General features: G+C 41.9%; 1 protein-coding gene across 8 annotated transcripts in view; it reads left to right on the plus strand.

Moving 5' to 3' along the window:
• helz (helicase with zinc finger) overlaps positions 1 to 17,646 on the plus strand; it is a 41,211-nt gene extending 23,565 nt beyond the window's left edge. For 4 of the 8 annotated variants that reach the window (XM_079456568.1, XM_079456566.1, XM_079456562.1 and 1 more), the window contains exons 20-31: positions 277 to 460; positions 1,616 to 1,844; positions 8,511 to 8,715; positions 11,066 to 11,117; positions 12,615 to 12,793; positions 12,941 to 13,145; positions 13,324 to 13,406; positions 13,609 to 14,068; positions 14,774 to 15,005; positions 15,138 to 15,633; positions 16,549 to 16,771; positions 17,165 to 17,646. In XM_079456568.1, the coding sequence (XP_079312694.1) occupies positions 277 to 460; positions 1,616 to 1,844; positions 8,511 to 8,715; positions 11,066 to 11,117; positions 12,615 to 12,793; positions 12,941 to 13,145; positions 13,324 to 13,406; positions 13,609 to 14,068; positions 14,774 to 15,005; positions 15,138 to 15,633; positions 16,549 to 16,771; positions 17,165 to 17,511 (2,895 nt within the window). In that variant the 3' untranslated portion in view covers positions 17,512 to 17,646. Of the gene's footprint in view, positions 1 to 276; positions 461 to 1,615; positions 1,845 to 8,510; positions 8,716 to 11,065; positions 11,118 to 12,614; positions 12,815 to 12,940; positions 13,146 to 13,323; positions 13,407 to 13,608; positions 14,069 to 14,773; positions 15,006 to 15,137; positions 15,634 to 16,548; positions 16,772 to 17,164 lie in introns of all 8 variants that reach the window. The other 4 variants (XM_079456564.1, XM_079456567.1, XM_079456561.1 and 1 more) reach the window with 1 other exon arrangement.
• Positions 17,647 to 18,194: the final 548 nt, after the last annotated feature.

Below are 18,194 nucleotides of genomic sequence, written 5' to 3' on the forward strand. Positions count from 1 at the left end.
AAAGACAATCATGACAGTCTGTTTCTTTTTGAAGGTTTGTTTCAACAAAAGCAAACCATTCAAATTGATTTAAATCGGGAGTGTTTTGCTTGTAACCAGCGTTTGAGATGAACACACATTTGTCATGTTTTTTTATCGCTGCATTGATACAGCCCTCATGTACAAAACCAAAACGGCACACCGTTTCATTTACAAGTCAAATAGATTAGGTGTGAACGAACATTATTTCTGGTGGGCTGGTCATATCATGTGGCATGTTATTTTGTCCTCGTGCAGGTTTTTGAGATAGTTGAGCGTGTGGAGGAGATGAGGAAGAAGTGGCCGGTGGCTTGGGGAAAGCTGGACGAGGGAAGCATCGGGGTGGTCTCGCCCTACGCTGACCAAGTCTTCCGCATCCGGGCCGAGCTGCGTAAAAAGAGGATGCCAGAGGTCAGCGTGGAGAGAGTGCTCAACGTCCAGGGTGAGTAACGGGTTTGAACGTTTGGGTTTTTTGGGGTCGGAATGGTTATTCTCACTCTTTAAAGGGATATTTCAGCCATGTTTTACTTGCACTCAAGGCATCCTCCGATTGATCGGTCGCCGATCATTGTCGGCCGATAATCCCTTTAAACAGCTCAATTGGCAAATTCTCTATAACGGCCGTTTAAAAGAGTCAATCAAACCACACAAAATATGTAGACCGTATGCGTGTTCAACTGCCGCGCTGTGCAGACCGAGCTGCGTATGAGGTCTGGACCTTTCACCTCAGTCACCCACTCGCTGTCGGTTGCCTGTCATTCCTTTTTGTTTCAGTCTGAAGTAAACTGATACACGTACAACACTGCAGATAAATTTGGTTTACCAGAGTGTTAACGGCATTCTACTTTCAAATTAACCCCGGAAAACTGCAGATAGGGACCAAAGCGTTTACCAAATCTGTACGCAGTGTGTACGGACCGAACTGAATAACGTATCTAAACGGCCATCAGAGATGTGTTTTCGTCTGTATGTGAGGTGCTAGAAAGAAACTGAAAGAAGTCTTTGCTTTCACAGATTTGACACGGGGCTAATGTTAGCCGCTCTCACGAACCCTTAATCCTGAGTGAATATGGTTTTCTTCTTGAAAAATAATGCAGTCGGGTTACGATACCCAATATTCTTTTACTTCCAAGAGGTAGAATGGGAGTGAATGGGGCAGTTTTTTGAAGCTCCTAAAAGTGTGTCCATTGTTCAAAGAACGACCTCACACAGGCTCCGTGGTCTTAACGAACGTCTTCTGAAGTGAATCCATGGATTCACTCCCCTTTTACCGCTGGGAAGAAAAAGCATACATGGTTGTCCGACTGCGCATAATTTATGATGTTTGCCAACACGGCGGTTGCATTGAAATCACCTTTTACAGGGCAGAGTAATTCCTTTAAACTCATCTCTCTGTCGGATGAGTTAAATTAATAAACTTGATTCATGTTTTGATTCAGGACTATTGATTATTATGTCACTTTAAGTTAACATAAGCCGTGTTTATTTCCCTTATACACATTATTTTGCGCATTTCCTTTTCTGCTGATGTCACTTTGTCTGCATACACTTGCTCAAAGTGAACCAGTGCTTAAGACGGTTCTCTTTCCGTCCGTAGGCAAGCAGTTCCGCGTGCTGTTCCTGAGCACCGTTCGCACCCGTCACACCTGCAAACACAAGCAGACGGCCATCAAGAGAAAGGAGCAGCTGGTGGAGGACTCCACAGAAGATCTGGACTATGGCTTTCTGTCCAACTACAAGCTGCTCAACACGGCTATCACTCGAGCACAGTCCCTAGTTGCCGTGGTGGGAGACCCCATAGCACTGTGCTCGGTGGGACGCTGCAGGTACTCGGACTATTTTCAGTCTAATATCAAAATAAAACATTAGGTTTTACATGGCTAGGTGCAGAATAATCCTTTGGTGTATTGCTCACTGCTGTCTGGTTGTGGTGGTACCCGAGTAGTAAGAGTTCCCATAATGCATCGCTGTCAGCCCTGGTCTAATGCGTTCCTCACGCGTGGATGTTTCAGATGGTGATGGTGTTTTCTGAACTCTGGCAGCTGCGTTCTGAACTAACTGTAGTTTGTTTATTGATGATGCAGGACGACCACTAGTTGTGCATTACAGTAGTCAAGTCTTGAGGTCATAAATGCACGAATAAGCTTCTCTGCGTCAGCAACACATAGAATATTTCGTAATTTGGCAACATTTCTAAGGTGGGAAAAGGCTGTTTTTGTGACATTTGAGATTTTTGTATTGCTGTTGGTCAGGGTTAGGCTTTCTGTCTGTCTGTTTTGTGTCTTGTTTGTTTGTATGTATGTGTTGACACTCCCTCCGAGAGCTGTCTGTCACTTCACCAGCAGCCCGCTGCTCCACCGGCTCTATCCTCCCTAGCTGCAGCTCCCTTGTCGCTATGGAGACAGACTCGCATCAACCAATCGCTAGAGCCTGGCCACAGTAAATGTCAAGTCGAAGGGCCTCGCAATTAAGTGTGTGTGTGTGTTTAACAGCGCTTTGTAATCCTGATGTAACTCTTATGACACGCCGTATGATCAAATCACACTGTGATATCTTAGATTCGTCCTTTAATTTCACAAGATGTGACTACTTCACAGTTCAACCTCCTTCAAGTTTGCAGTAAATGCAAAATTCTTATCTTTTCAACACAATCCCTTTATACTCTCACTGAGAGTTTCCTTAACTTTACATGATTATACATTAAAACATGAAGACTCTGAATGTGAAGACCACTCCCTCCGGGGGGGGGAACAATCCAACCCTCTCCATTGACTTTGTAGTGGGGGAAGCTGCCTCCTTGTCATTTCCGACTGATTACAAAAAACGATGTTTAAAAACTGCTGTGTGACGAGGTGTACAGTAAACAAGCTAGAAAACCCAGAACGCCGTTTTTTATAAGCAGAAAAAGTTTTTTAATTAATGTTTATTTCTGTAGCAGAAAAAACTAAATTCATTAAACAGGAAAAAATCAAATGCATTGTGTTTTAAAATACATTATTATTCTGAACGAAATGGATGTACATTGGCTACACTTAAAGCGGATCACCTTTAAAGCGAACAGGCATATCCGTATCTAAATGATCCAAAATATAACGTTGTGTCTCTTGAGTTTGGTGGGAAACGAATGCGAGCAGGACGGCTTTTTGTGCAATTCACCTGTGACAGAACGCTGCAGTTACAGTGGTCTGTCGTCTACAAGCTGTTTTGCATGTAATTGAGTCTGTCACTGTATCTTAAGCTTGTCAAGTCGTGATCGAGCTCCTGATTCGTTCATTCAGTTCCGCTTCCTCAAGGTCTCATCACATTATCTGAAACGACTTCTGCTGTCTAATGGGCGGCGGGATCGGAAACCATCGCTTGCCAACACTATTGCAAGCACTAACTCAACTTGATGTCTTTTGCTGTCTGCGACTCGCAAGTGTCGCTGGTGAAATTGGGAGATGTGAGGACATCAGGACAGATTGAAGTAGATTCTTGTTGCTATAGAGATTTGCACAGTGGGTTGACTGCACTGTATTAATTGCGTTTAGCTTGTACGGATGTTTATTAATTTGTCCAAACTGATCGTATAGATTCATTACCTTCAGCTGTAATGAGTTTAGCAGATGTGCCAGCTGCTTTTTTGTAATGGACCGATGCATCAACCAGGCCGATTTATATGCCAATATTGGGCCGTTTGAAGTTATTGGCTTGGGGAAAAAAGGAGTCGACTCAGAATCAGATTTACTGTAACTCGGTGTTCATTTGCAACACTGCACGCGGTAGACCAATCACAGCAGACTTGACCATCTGACCAATCAGATCAGAGTGGGCTGACAGAATTAGACAGATCGCCGAACGAATCATTTGATAGTCAGTCAAGAAGTAAGGTAATAATAACTGCCTATTTTAGAAAATGAAAGTGTTTTACTCGTTGTATGTACGTAAACCAAAGTAGGACCTTGACAATCACAAATTATTTCCTCTTTAAAGGGAGAGTTCACCCGAAAATACTGTCTTCAATTAATCACGTTCAAGTTGTTTCAAATCGTTGTTATGAAGTTATACATCTCCTTGTTCTGTTAAACACAAAAGAAATTTAGAAGAATGTGGAAAACCTGTGGAAATGTTGACTACCATAGCAGTTTAGTTTCCTACCTTAGTAGTCAATGGTGCCCCACACTTCAAAAATGACATTCTTATTAGGCATGTTTTGTATTGTTTTACAGTACAAATCTATTAACATTCTTAAATCAAGATACATTTTCATGACCAGAAAAGTGTCTTGTTATATGAAATAAAATTAGACAAGGGGAAGTAAAACTAAATTCAAGTTTATTTTTCTCACCCCATTGGCAGATTTGAGCTCGTTTTAAACATAAATTTCCCCAATTCTAAATATCTCGTGTCACTTTTCTTGTTAAGACAATGTAGATTTATTTGTTATTTTTACTAGAAAACAAGACAAAAATGCGTAGTCATTTTTTAACTGTTTGGTTACAAACATTCTTCAAAATATCTACTTTTGGCCAATTCCAACGTTATAGACGTGACATTTTACCTGACTATGAGAAATCATGCACTACAAATAAAACAAATTTGAAGAGAGACCTCACCTGGGTATCTGAAGCACCATATGTTCATATCTGTGCTGTTACCATTGTGAAAACCGTTGGTAAAGGTGGTAAGGTTGACCTTTTTTACGAAATTGCCCTTTTGTATGTAGTGCAACAATAAAATCATATATCATTACAATTTATACTTATTTTATACTTATACTAATTTTTGGGTCAACTATGGTTGAGTTTGTTGCCTCATAGTCTATAAACGTGACATAAAACCATATTATGGTCTTGAATCCGCATTTTAAAACACTGTCTTATCGATGTGATATTAAATTGGGCTCTCTGGGGCCCCCTGTCCTAGAATTGTCAAACCCCCAGTGGAAAAACTAATACTGTCTGCTCCATAAGGTTCATAAGTGAACCTTAAACCGAACAACTTCTTGCAGCTCTTTGGCCTTTTTTCAGAGGCAGAGATCAGCTGCTAAATGACATAATGATATATTGAGTTTCTGTGGAGGTCTGAGATTGATGTCACCAGAGATGGGGATTAAGAATCGTCTCGTCTGAGTTGAAGCGATGTGAAATATGTCTCTTAGCGAAAGATCTGTAATATTTTTGTACATTTCATGTGTCAGTTTGGGCATGTGAATCAGATTTGGTTCTTGACTTGTCTTTGATGCGCGACATTTATTTTTGGAATTCATTTATAACTCAATAAATTGATGTGCAGTGGCGAAGAGTTGTTTTCAATCTTGACCGAGTCGGTTTAATATGTGAATACAATTGATGTCTCGTTTTGTTTTACAAGCGCTTCAGTTGTCTGCATTTTTCTACTTGCTGTATTAATAATGAATGTTTTTCTTCATTAAGGAAACGATTTGGGATTTTCTTATCTTTCGTAGGGCTGCTCGATAATGACACGAAACATCGAGGTCCCGATTATTTAACACGATTACTCATTAACCTTTAAAACAACATGGTAAATAAAAGAACCTTTGCTTTTAAACTCTGAATTTAACTGAAAATAAAAGTAAAGAAATAACTCCGTCATCCAAAAATAAAAATTCTGTCTTAATGTGTATAACGGTGAAACACAAAAGAAGATATTTTGAGAAATGGCAACAGTGTTGTTTGATTATCTGTGTTCTTCAAGTGTTCATTTTTTGTGTTGTGTACTGCGGAAGCACGTCAGTCGTACAGGTTTGATATGACATGAGGGTGAATAAATGATGTAAGAATGTTCATTTTGGGTGAACTATCACTTTAAGAGGCTGGGGGAGGAGCCCCTCCCATGTCTAAAGGACTTGCACAACTAAGGGTGTGAGTCATTGTATGCTTAATCGTTGGCAGAAACTGTATGTTTGTTGGAAGCCTGTTGTGTAGCTACTTTCTCAAATGAATAGCCTACAGCTTGAGAGACTAAAGTTGCACGTAAGTGGTTTTCCCAATACTGCTTGTGTAATGCTCCAGTTAAAACCCACCCAGAATCCCCCACCCGAACCCTCTCCTTTCACACCCCACGTCATATCATATCCTCGGATGACAGCCATTGGGCATTACACATCTGCTTATGCTGCTTGTCTTTGTTTAAATACTTGATTTATTGATCATCTGAGAATAACAAACCTGCAAATGTCGCGACTGGCCAATCAGAATCAAGTATTCCAACTGAATATTGGATATATGTAATAACTGGATATAACTTGCTCTGAAATATCTTTAAAAAAATCTGTGTTTTTTGTATTCTTGAAGAGTGCTTTTGTTCACACTATATCTCGCTGGGTTGGCTGTATAGTTTTTGAGGTTTTAGAGATTTATTGTGGCTTTGTTTAGATTTGGGCTGTGATGATTAATCCCGAATAATGAAAAAGGTTCAGATGAAGTGGTTTATTTTTGTCTTTGTGATGCTGTAAAGAGAACTTTTTGTTTGTAGTTGCGCATGCTGCAGGAATGCCAACTAGATTTGCATTTGCACAAAGAGTTGTTTTATTTATTTTGTTGTGGGTAAATGAAATGCTTTTAGTGTTAAGATGCTCAGCTGTTGTGTTTTTAGTTGACTTGAATAAAAACACACACTATCATTGCAGTATAAAGGAGTTATTTTTACATTTTTATGTAGTTTTATTAATACTTTTAAATGAGCTTTTAATTTGTTGTACTTTATATATTCATGATCATTCAAATGTAGTTTATTTTTATGTGCTTTTGTTATTTTATTAATTTTCAATGTTCAATTTAATTATTCGTTCATTTAATTATTTATTCTGGTTTTAGTTTAGTTTTCGTTTATTTCCAGGAACAATTTTGGTGGCTTAAAGGGATAGTTTATATATATATATATATATATATATATATATATAATATATATATGATACTTAAACATACATAGATATTTACCTTTTTGCGTAATTGTTGCGTAACGATGTGTCATGTTAAAGAAACCTGTCTGTACACTGGGGGAGTGTATCGAGCACAGTAATACTACGTCATACATCCAACTCGTTGACCATGTAAAGCATGAGAAGACAACACGTATAACATTGTTAAGGAGTCAGAATGCATGAAACACGTTGCAGGGTCACTATAAAATATATTTAGTTTTCTGCAGAAGAAAATAAGTCAAACAGGTTGACAATTGGGTGAATAACTTTACCTTTAGTAATTAACCGCAACAAGCTTAAGACAACAATTTAGTTTAGTTTAGGTTCTAAATAATATTTACCACTTCTGTTCTGATTTCTTCAAGAAATATCTGAAAAAGCTCCTTTTTGACAGTTAACCAATGACAGAGACCTGTCGTTTCCATAACTTGCTAGAAAGGTGATTGGTCGAGAAGGCTCAAGCCATATAAAATGGAGCATAGTTTTGTTTAAATGGAAGTTTAATGTTCACATTCAACAACTTCTGATTGCATTTCTAGCGAGAAAGGAGTATTGTAGTTTCAAAGATGTGATTAGTCCTTGCAAAGACGCTCTCTGTTTATAAATCAAATAGACTTCCGTTACGCTGTCTATCTGTTTCTCTCGGTTGCCTTCGTGTACAGACGCTGCCTCAGAAGTCATGGCGTTCAGCTGCTATTTGTAATCAAAGCTGCAAAAAGCGATTTGTCTACTTTTTCCTGTCAAAAAAGTTAAGTGTGAACATGGCCTAACACTGCATGCACATTTAGCTTGGTAAGTTTCTTTTGTCTTTAAACCAAATTGTTAGGTCTTTAGCCGGCATAGTTTCAATTCTGTCGGGCTAGCGTGCTTCTCATAACATTTACGCATGATGTCATGTTTTGAGATTTTATTCTCCAAAAACTTTGATCAACTTTGCAAGTTGAAACCGTAAAGTAAACATTTTACTTGCATTTCATGTGCTTTCTATGGACATTAAATTGCTTTTGTACATTTCTTTTGATGGGGACATCTTTGACCCACCTTCGCTTTGAACTTCGCTCGCTGCTGCCCGCTCTTTGAGAATTACCCCCTCAAGTTTGGTATCAATGTAAAGCTTAGAATTTCAGATTTCGTGTTCATCTGCTCTTCACAACTTCATTACAGTGGCACGCCAATAGAGCGCGTTAAAACAAACCTATTTCCTCTCAGCAGTGGCCAAATACAGCGCCTATGATTAATAACTTCAAAGGCGATTTTCTCAATATTGCCTTTTTTGCACCCTCAGATTCTTAAATAGTTGTATCTCGACCAAACATTGTCCTATCCTAATAAGCCATTTATCATTCCAACGATTATTTATTTATCTTTCAGATGCTGTAAAAATCAAAATTTCGTAGTGTCCACAACTGGAGGAATTGCAATACAGTACTAGTTCCTTGCAAGCACTGTTGATGGGGGGGAAATCCATTTTTTTTCTATTTATATTGAAACCGCATGTAGCGGATTGTGTTAAATGATGTAACACTGACTGCGCTCTAAATCTGTGCATCTCTTCGGTCCATTACAGAAAGTTCTGGGAGACCTTCATCTCCATATGTCATGAGAACCACAGTCTACACGGCATCACTTTTGAACAGATTAAGATCCAGCTGGAGGCCCTGGAGCTGAAGAAGACCTATGTGCTCAACCCACTGGCCCCCGAGTTCATCCCCCGCGCCCTGCGCTCGCACCATCTACAGGGTCCCGGCAAGCACCAGCACTCCCCACCGAAGGTAAGAGCCTCCCACCTGTTCTTCCCTCTGTTTCTCAGTTGGCCTACAGTACCAAATGGAGATATGTACCAATGTAGCTGTTTTGACTTTCATTTGGCCGGTAGATCTTTTAAATGCACCTTTAGGCCTCCTCACAATAGAAAGATATTCTCGGCGCTCCAGACATGCCAGTTTTATCACTCCGTTCATCTCTCGAGCCTCTGCCGAGGACGTAGCGGGTTTGATGTGACGTGCTCATGATGTCTCTCTGACATTAATAAAAGGGTTTGATTCTCCGAAGCGGCAGAGAGTGTCCGTCTAAACGCTAGGAAGGTCTCGCATCCTAAAACAAATAGTACGCCAATAAATCATCAGTCCTAAAGGGAGAAAGGTAGACATGTCAAAATAGACGAGTGAAGAGACTAGCTTTTTACTTGTGATATTTTTGTTTATCTGAAAGATATCTCCTCGAAATTATAAATAGGAACCGGCTGTCTGACTCGCAGATTCTGTAGAAAATACGTCGTGATAACTCAAATCAAATGGATATAAAATTCTGTTTTGCTAAATCAATTCTAATGAATTGTTTTAATTACGGTAAAATACGTCAGCATTGGCCGTAGAACAAACTAAATCATTTATTAATAAATGATTTTGTATTATAATTGATCAACTTTAATAACAAATCTAAATAATAAACACATTACAGTTTTACATTTTGGTCGAAATGTGACTAATGTTGCAATGCAAAGTGAAATGTTATGCTCCCAAAAAGTTTGTAAAGATAAGTTATGAAACGGATGCGTTTTTCAGGCTTTGTATATAAAATAATGCGTAGTCATACAAAGAAACGTTAATAACGTATTGATGTCATGGGCGTTTACAGAAAGTGTAGAAGAGCATAGAGCATCGATGTGATTTCTTCTGAAGGGCATGACGAAAAGCCACCTTTTCTGTTTGAGGTTATGTGATGCGAGGATTAGCTCAGCATTGCCATGGTGACGGCCTACTTTTAGGACTAAAAATCCTGAATAGATGTGTGAGTAATGCTGTACACTGAGAGAAACGGTGTTAACCGCAGTCTTGAACCAGCTTTTGTCCTACACATGTAGGAGAAACTCCACACAATAGGCGTTATGTTATGGTCATCTCTCGTGCATGATTACAGACATCGGTGTCGTCAGTATCTCGACAGGTGCTTCACCATTTTCTGCACGTGTAATTTCAAAGGCATTGAACGGAACGACGCTCATCACACGCTATTGAAACGGCAAGCGCGATTATACGCAGTTGGGAGTGGGTTTCGCTGAATCGCCGTGTGTGTGCCATTCTTTAAAGCACTCAAACCACATTGATCTGTTTTGAAAAGGGGCGAAGTCCCAGTCGATGGCATCAATGCGCTCTGATTTTGGAAGTTTTTGGCAAGCAAATACAAGCAGGATTTTCTTTGCACGTGCAAGATGCGTTTCAGGCTGAGAGAGCGTGAACGCGTTCCACCTATATGCATTTTTCCAGTTATTGCCGCGATTTTCTTAACCGACCCTCTGCTCTAATTTGTCTCACGCTCCACCCGCGTGGACCCAACACCCCTCCACCCGCGTATCAAGAACATCACGGATGAGTTCTGCCTGACCATGCGGGAGTCAAGGGATGTAACTGTTTTGACAAATCAGTGCCGCCTCACAGCAACATTCATGCAACGAAGAAAGCACGACCCCTTAAACCCCCGGCTATTGTTAGGAAACTGGGGCCTGTTTTCACAGACATGGCTTACGGCTAGTCCCATACTAAAATGATGTGAGGGACAATGTACATTATCAGTTCGCAACCTGAAGCAGAGGGTATTGTATCACACTGAAGGGGCTTATTTCGCGATATCAGCCGGCTGCTTGTACATTATCCCGCTTATTATACGGCGAGAGAAAAAATGGACACGAGACGTGAATAAAAAATCGTTATTTTGGTTTAATCATTTGTAAATATAATTTCATATATGTTATTGAAAGACCGGTTTGTTTTTACAAATGAAATATAAATATGTCAAAATGATTTGCAGTCTCCAGGTTACCGTGTGTTATTAGTTTTGAGCGGTTATCTGAGAATAACAAACCTGCAAATGTCGCGACTGGCCAATCAGAATCAAGTATTCCAACTGAATATTGGATATATGTAATAACTGGATATAACTTGCTCTGAAATATCTTTAAAAAAAAAAGTGTTCTTGTATTCTTCTAAGGCATTTTTATAAACTGGCTTAAGCCCTGGCTTAAACTAAGCCGTGTCTGTGAAACCGGGCCTAGATGTTTATGATACAAACGCCTTCATCCTCCAGCACTGATTCACTCAACCTTTCTCTTCCTCTCCTCCGCAGGCGAAAGGACAGCTGGCCAATCACACGGAGCCGTTCCCCCCTGAAGGCTTTGGTAAGACTCTTTCTTTGACCTCTTCCTCTTGAAGGCCTGAACATTTTCACACATTCGTCAGGCACTTTCTTATAACGCACGTCTGCTGCCATGTTGTGTTTTGTAGCTTTGAGGTGCTACTGTCACGATACCTCGAAGGAACAGTTTAGGCAAAAAATCTATATTTTGTCATTCCCCCCTCTCACACCACAGCATGTTATAGAGCACAACAGGATATTAAATGGTCGGTTGACCGTTGTGCAGCTAATCCACATGAAATGTTTGTCTTGGTTATAAATGCCTTAATTTTGGATAAGGCCATAGATTAAAGGCAATAGAAGCTGGCGCACAACATCCACACCTTGTGACCTGCCACGACTAACAACAGATGAGTAAAACATTGCTATTTGAAATCGCAATACATAAAAAAAACATAACTCACAATATCGGCGGCACATTTTTTATGCCTTCGACCTCTGATGGGACACTTTGGGGATATTATTGGTGTGATATGACGGGGCTGTCAGGATGAATCGAGGGCATTAGTTTGTAAAGCACTGCTTGACTGGATGTCATCGGCGAAAGAAAAGCGCCACAGGGTGTGAAGAGAGAGAGAGAGAGAGATGAGATCACTGAAGTGTATCTAGCTTCCTTCCAGTCTCACTTCTCTGACCAATCAAAACGCACTCTCTCCTATAATGTGCGGCAGCAGTGCCAATTCTCTCTGAATGACTTGCTTGGATTGCCCTGTGTGTCCGGCCAGATGACTTGAGCCAGGTGTGTGTGCGTGCTGTACTGCACATGAGGACGTTTCAGAGGTGTTTGTTGTGTGAGTTAGGCTCTTACAACAGTGGTTCAATCTGAAGCGGGGTTGACCCTGTTACTGGGTACAGATTGGGCCTTGTTAGGGTGAAGAGTTCCACACTCGAGCGTCAAGTGCAGGATCTGAGTCCATATACTATTGTAATGTAGAACCTGGTTGTGAAGTGTTGTGTAAAAATGGGTCTGAGAAGTGCTTTATTTGCACAATACAAATAATTGTACTTCATCTAGAATAACATGCTTGCTTTGACAAAAGAAATGCATTACAATTATTCTTATATTGAGCAAAGCAACGGTACATCTTTATTGTACAGTACTATTTCCCATGTACACACTGTGTAGTTATTACAGTAAATATCTAGGTAGTGACCTTGGACCTATACCTTGTAGTTACCTTATACTTCCCAGTACTTTCTTAGGTTAGTTCACTATAGGTGCAGGTACTGCAAAATAAAGTGCAACCCAACCGTTTGCCATTCAAAAGGTTCGAATCTGTCTCTCGTGTTGTAAACCTGTATATGACTCATTCATCTGTGAAACACAAAAGAAGAGAAATGTCTCAGTGGTTTTGTGACCGTACAATGAAAGCCAATGATGTCACCAGATATTCATCGAAATACTATTATTATTATAATTGCTAAATGAAAAACTAAAACTCATTGTATTTTATTATTTCCATCTTCTCTTTACCTTCAGTTCAGCCCAGTGCTGCTGTGTTGATGGGAAACCCCATTCAGGCATTCACCCCACCAGGGGCCGGAGCTCCCACCTCGGGAAAATCCCCCAGCCCTGTCCAGAGAATCGACCCTGGAGCCAGTATCCTATATGTGCCTGCCGTGTACGGGGGCAATGTGGTCATGCCCATGCCTCTTCCTGTAAGTTCTGGACAGCTTCCTGTAAGTTGTTAAACAGACCACACGTTTACTTAAAGACATCGATGCCTTTTGATGTGATTTCATAAATCCTACTAAAAGCATTTCATTGAATAAACTGTAGTTTTGTTTGACCATCATCCTCTCCAGTTGCCGTGGCCCGGCTATCAGAGTCGCTTTGCTATGGATCCTCGCATCATGAGTCACCAGGCTGCCATGACTGCGTACTGCGGACTGCGACCAGCAGCCAACCGAACCTCACCGGTGCTGTATGGATTCAGTCATCCGTCTCCTCTGGGCCTAAACCAGCAGACCAACGCTGATAAAGAGCTTCTACAAGAGCCCGGCGGCAACGGTACCGCTCACATCAGTGTCTGTCTGTTTGACAGTTGTTCTTTGGCTAATTTCCCTTGTTCGTTTGAAAAAGTTTGCTTCACAAGTTTTTTAACCCGGTGAACGTGGTTTGGGTTTGTCACCTAGAGCTGTGGGTGCCGCTCTACTTTTGGATGTTCTGATTTTCTGTTTTTCTTCAGGGAAAGCCGATATTAATGGAAAAGCGGAGCATTGCAGGCTGCTGACGCCCGAGAGGAAAGCCCCTGAGCTGAAAGGAAAACAGGTACCATCTATCTGTCTGATTCCAGATCCATTTATCTGTATGTTTTGTCGTTCCTTGTTTAATCTTAAATAAATCAGAGGAGAATTCACCGTGCACCTTGTCACGTTGACCATCCATCTTTAAATGCTCAGAACATCTCGCTCCTTCACACTCTCGATTAGTGTTGTGTGTCAGTAGTGATCAGACTCTTTGCTCTCCTCAGGGAGACCCGGAGTCGGCGCAGAACAAGAGTCCCGAGCCCCAGTCCAGCGTGGGCTTCCCTGCCAGCCGTCTCATGCGCAAAGACACACAGACCCAGAGGGCCCTAAATTTCCACCTGGGGCCCCCGCATCCCGCTTTCCCCCCTCACCACTCAAACAACCAGTTCCCACAGCAGTACGGACTTTCCAGACCCCCTCTCCGTATGCAGACCCCCATCCATCCCCAGGCCTCCTCTTTCCCCCCTTCGTTCTTCAGCGGACCTCCGATGGCACACCGTGGACTTCAGTCACCGGTCCTGGAGGGTTTGAAAGGCGAGGGCTCGATGGGAGCCGTTCCAGGAGGTGTGTCTGAGGATCTGAAGGGTGTGGTGAGAGGTCTTCCTCCACAGACGCACCAGCAGCCCCTGCGTCTCAACAGCTTCGGAGAGGAGAGTTTAGACACTCTGCTGGGTGATACTCTGGGTATGTACAAACATGTCTGCTGTGATGCAATGAATCATCTCCAACAGCTGTAACGCGCCGGACTGGCAAGTTTTGATATTGGCGTTAAGGTTTAATCCTTGTTCCAGACCATTGACCATGTTTACACGCGTACCAATGATGCGATTCATTCCAGTAATCCGAGTAATGACTTCCGTGAATGTTGTGTCATTCTGATTGTTTCCTATAATACACCGCACGGACTGTGATCTCCAATACCGTAGGTGTGCGTTATTGGTTTTTGTTTTATTACAGATTTCAGGTCAAAAGCAAAACAAGTTATGTGGACGTATAATATGGTTATTCGGCGCCTTGAGGAAAATGCCTCTGCAACGGTGATGTACTCTGTTACCGCGTTTCTGTATCAAAATAAGGAGCAGAGACCGCTGACAGCAAGTTGTGTTAAGATGCCTAAAAGAAGCACGTGCACTTGGTCAGAGCAGCATGGACACGTTTAAGGTGTAAAGACTCATGGTGCCTTATTGCGATTAAAACTGCCGCAGACCACACGTGTGACTTCCATTATTTCGATCAAATGATTACAAGAGCCAAGATCCTATTAGATTCGCATTATGAGGTTGCATGTAAACGTAGTCAATGAAATGCCTTCGTCCATGCAAATGTGTCCGTCCATTAAAGTACTCATAGGTCTCAGCATTTTCGAAACAAGTTGCGTTTTTTACACAGATGGTCAGGTATCCTCTGGTCTGGATGCTCTGAGCCAGCATCAGCATCATGCTCGTGTGGGCCAGTGGGGTGAACACACGTCCTTCATGCAGCCTGGAGTCCCTCCGTTCCCTCTGCCCCAGCAGTTGGCTCATCTCGGCCAGCCGGGTGTGCGGCTCCCCCAGCAGCTCCTCCGAGCCAGCTGGGGCCTGGGACCATCTGCAGAAGAAGAGCAAAGACCTGCCATGCCCAGGTGAAAAGAGACCCTTTAACTCTGATATTTCACTATGTCTCTCTAAATAAAAGGCATCGCTGGTGTCAGTCATAGACTAATATGCTAATGATTTTTTTATTCATCTGTGATCAATTCTCTTTCTCTCTCCAGATATCCTGGTCTGTTGCGCGAGATGCTCCCCCAGGAGCAGTACGAGCAGCGCGAGCCGGCCGACATGCCCCCTCCACAGTCTCGTCTCCTTCAGTATCGTCAAGTCCAGCCCCGAAGCCCCGGGGACCTGCCCTCACCCTCCTCATCCAACGCTCCCAAGCACAGCCCCTTCTCAGTTCCGCCCTCATACCCCGACACCAGCCGAGAGCTGCCCATGGGCGGCCAGCCCTTCCAACAGCACCAGGCCTTCAACCAGGCGTCCTTCTCTATTCCACCCGAGCACACGGCGGGTCCTCTTCCGGTGAAGTATCTCCTACAGGAGGCCCACTGGCCTCACCCCGGTCTGCCCCAGAGCCACGTGCTGGGCCACGGCTTGCCCTTCGGTTTGCAGTCGATGGCACACAGACAGGAGCAGGGACCGCTCACGCAGGTCCAACACCAGCAGCAGAAACAACAGCTCCAGGCTCCGCAGAGCAACCTGCACAGTGTAGAAGAGGTGAGGGGTTCAGAAAGATCCAGGTTTTACCAAAAGCCGTTGAAAAACAGAGTTGCGACACACTTTGATGATCTTCTTTTTTCTCTCTTTTGTTTGTTTAATTTGACCAGGATGAATGCCCAATGTGCATTACATTAACATAAAAATGCACAAGTAAATGCACCACAAAGAACGCTGAAAAATGAAAAAGACAAACAATTTCAGTCAGTAAGAGATTTTATTATATCATTTATACAGGAGAGGGTAGATAACATTTTATTTAATGAGAAGCCTTTATAGAAAACCATTCAAACACACATACAACACACAGAAAAGCCATTTTATTTAGGAAAACAATATTTTGTTTACCTGCGAATGTGTTTGGGAAACAGTGAAAAGAATGGGCGTCAATGCAATGTTTGGACCTAATGCGCCCTTCATTGCACACGAGTTACTTCCGCATTCAATTCTTGAACGGACATCTATGCGAGTGTCACAACTCAACTGCGCTCCCGTTGGTTGACGTCAAATTAGATCACTGCTCATTTGCATAAAGTTAGATTGAAGGGATGATTCGCCCAGATCTAAAAAAAACCCTGATGGCATCCCATATTTTAATCTTATTAAGCGATCAATGGCTTATGTTTCCATGGAAACAAACGACCGGCACACTGTATTTAAATACGGTATTTGAATCTCGTTGGTTCCTGCAGGTTTAGACTAGTTGTTTTTTATGTTATGTTATTTAAAGGATGGACCTACAGACGTTTTCAGTGTGTAATAGCTTATTTTGTGTAAACATGCAAATACACTAGTCAAGTGTTGACCAGTGTTAGTCAAGAGCAGAAATGTGAAGCTTGTTTTGACATAAAACTAGTAACTGCTTTAAATTTGTGAACTTTCTATTTTCATTCTGTCTCTTTCACCGTCTCTCAGTTTGAACCACGGGGTCCCGGGCGGCCTCTGTACCAGAGAAGGATCTCCTCCAGCTCCCCCCAGCCGTATCCGGATAGCCTGGATCCTCAGGACCACCCCACACCCTCCTACAGATACCCCACAGCAGACTTATGGCTAGGCAACAGCGGTCCGGGCTCCGCTCCTCTCCACAACATTCCATGTAACGGAGCAAGCCACCTCGTCCCGCACAGGGACGTTTTAGGTGCGTCTTTTTAGGTGTTTAAGGGACAGTTCATGCAAAAAAACGTCATCCTTATGTCATTCAAAACCTGTTCTGTGGGACACAAAATAAGACATTTTGAGAAATGTCCTCGTGATTTTGTTTATACAACGCAAGTCAATTAATCAGTGGGGTTTAATGTCGTTTGTTTGTCGTGATCTTTTCATAGATCATCATTTTTTTTCAAAGGTCTGGTGGACCTAACCCTAACTAAACCTGAGTGATTAAGTTTACTATATACCAAGAATCAAACATAAAAAAGCCTTTTATTTTGAGCTTAATTATACATTAAATAAATTATAAAACAGAAAGAAATGTGCGACCAAATGCTTTGTTAACATATGTTGTTTACATATTCTTCTTCTTGTCCCTCAGTTTCAAAGGCGATCGCAGATGAACACATCAAGCCAGAGCGTCTTCCGCAGTCACCTCACCCCGCTAGCGCCACAGCCCTCCAGCACCACGGACAGTTCCCACCCCTCATGCCCAGCAAACAAACCCCGCCGGATCCAGGAGGGGGCAACACCAGCCCCGGGGGCCCGCAGAGGCCAGGCAACTCCAAGCCCCCGACCATGTCCTACGCCAGCGCCCTCCGAGCCCCTCCGAAGCCCCGCCCCGTGCCCGAGCAGGTCAAGAAGAACAGCGACCCCATCTCTCTGTTACAGGAACTTAGCATAGGCAGTTCAAATAGTAGCAATGGCTATTACACGTATTTTAAATAAGTCAATATATATGAACTATATACACCTGATAAAAAGAAAACGATTGAAAAAAAAATAGAATAACGATCCAAAAACGAAAATAAAAACTTTTGATTTTGTGGAATAGTTAGACAATTTGCGTTTTATGATTTTTTACTCGCTTTAGTACTAGTTGGTTCTTTTACAGTTTGGCATCTGTGATTTTACAAACCGAATCAGCATATATATATATATATATATGTAAATATATATATATATATATATATATACATAAATATAAATATATCATGAATACCTAAACATTTTGGGAAAAAATCGATAACAAAAAAGATTTATGAGAAAAAGATTTTTAAAAACACCATGAATTGGTTGACCACTGAGCTGCCCGTCTCTCCTGTAATTCCGTCTGCTCTCTTTGCATCCACTCCCAGAAGTGAAACCTGTTGAAGTGATTTTTCCCAGCTGGCATTTTTTTATGATGTTTAGTTCTTGATTATTATTGGTGTGTTTTCTTGTGCTTGCAGCTGAGTGGTGAATCGACTCGGATCAAAAATATTATAAAAAGTTGTATAGATGTAGACAGACTTTTCTCAGCCCTGTACATATGAATAAATGAATACATGAGATCAAGAGTGCGTTTGCCTTATTCCTCTACTGACAGAAGCTCAAAACCTAGAATGTTTTATTTCAGGTCAAACGGGCCA

Source organism: Barbatula barbatula (genome assembly GCF_947034865.1).
Source record: "Barbatula barbatula genome assembly, chromosome: 5".
Taxonomy (NCBI): Eukaryota; Metazoa; Chordata; class Actinopteri; order Cypriniformes; family Nemacheilidae; genus Barbatula; species Barbatula barbatula.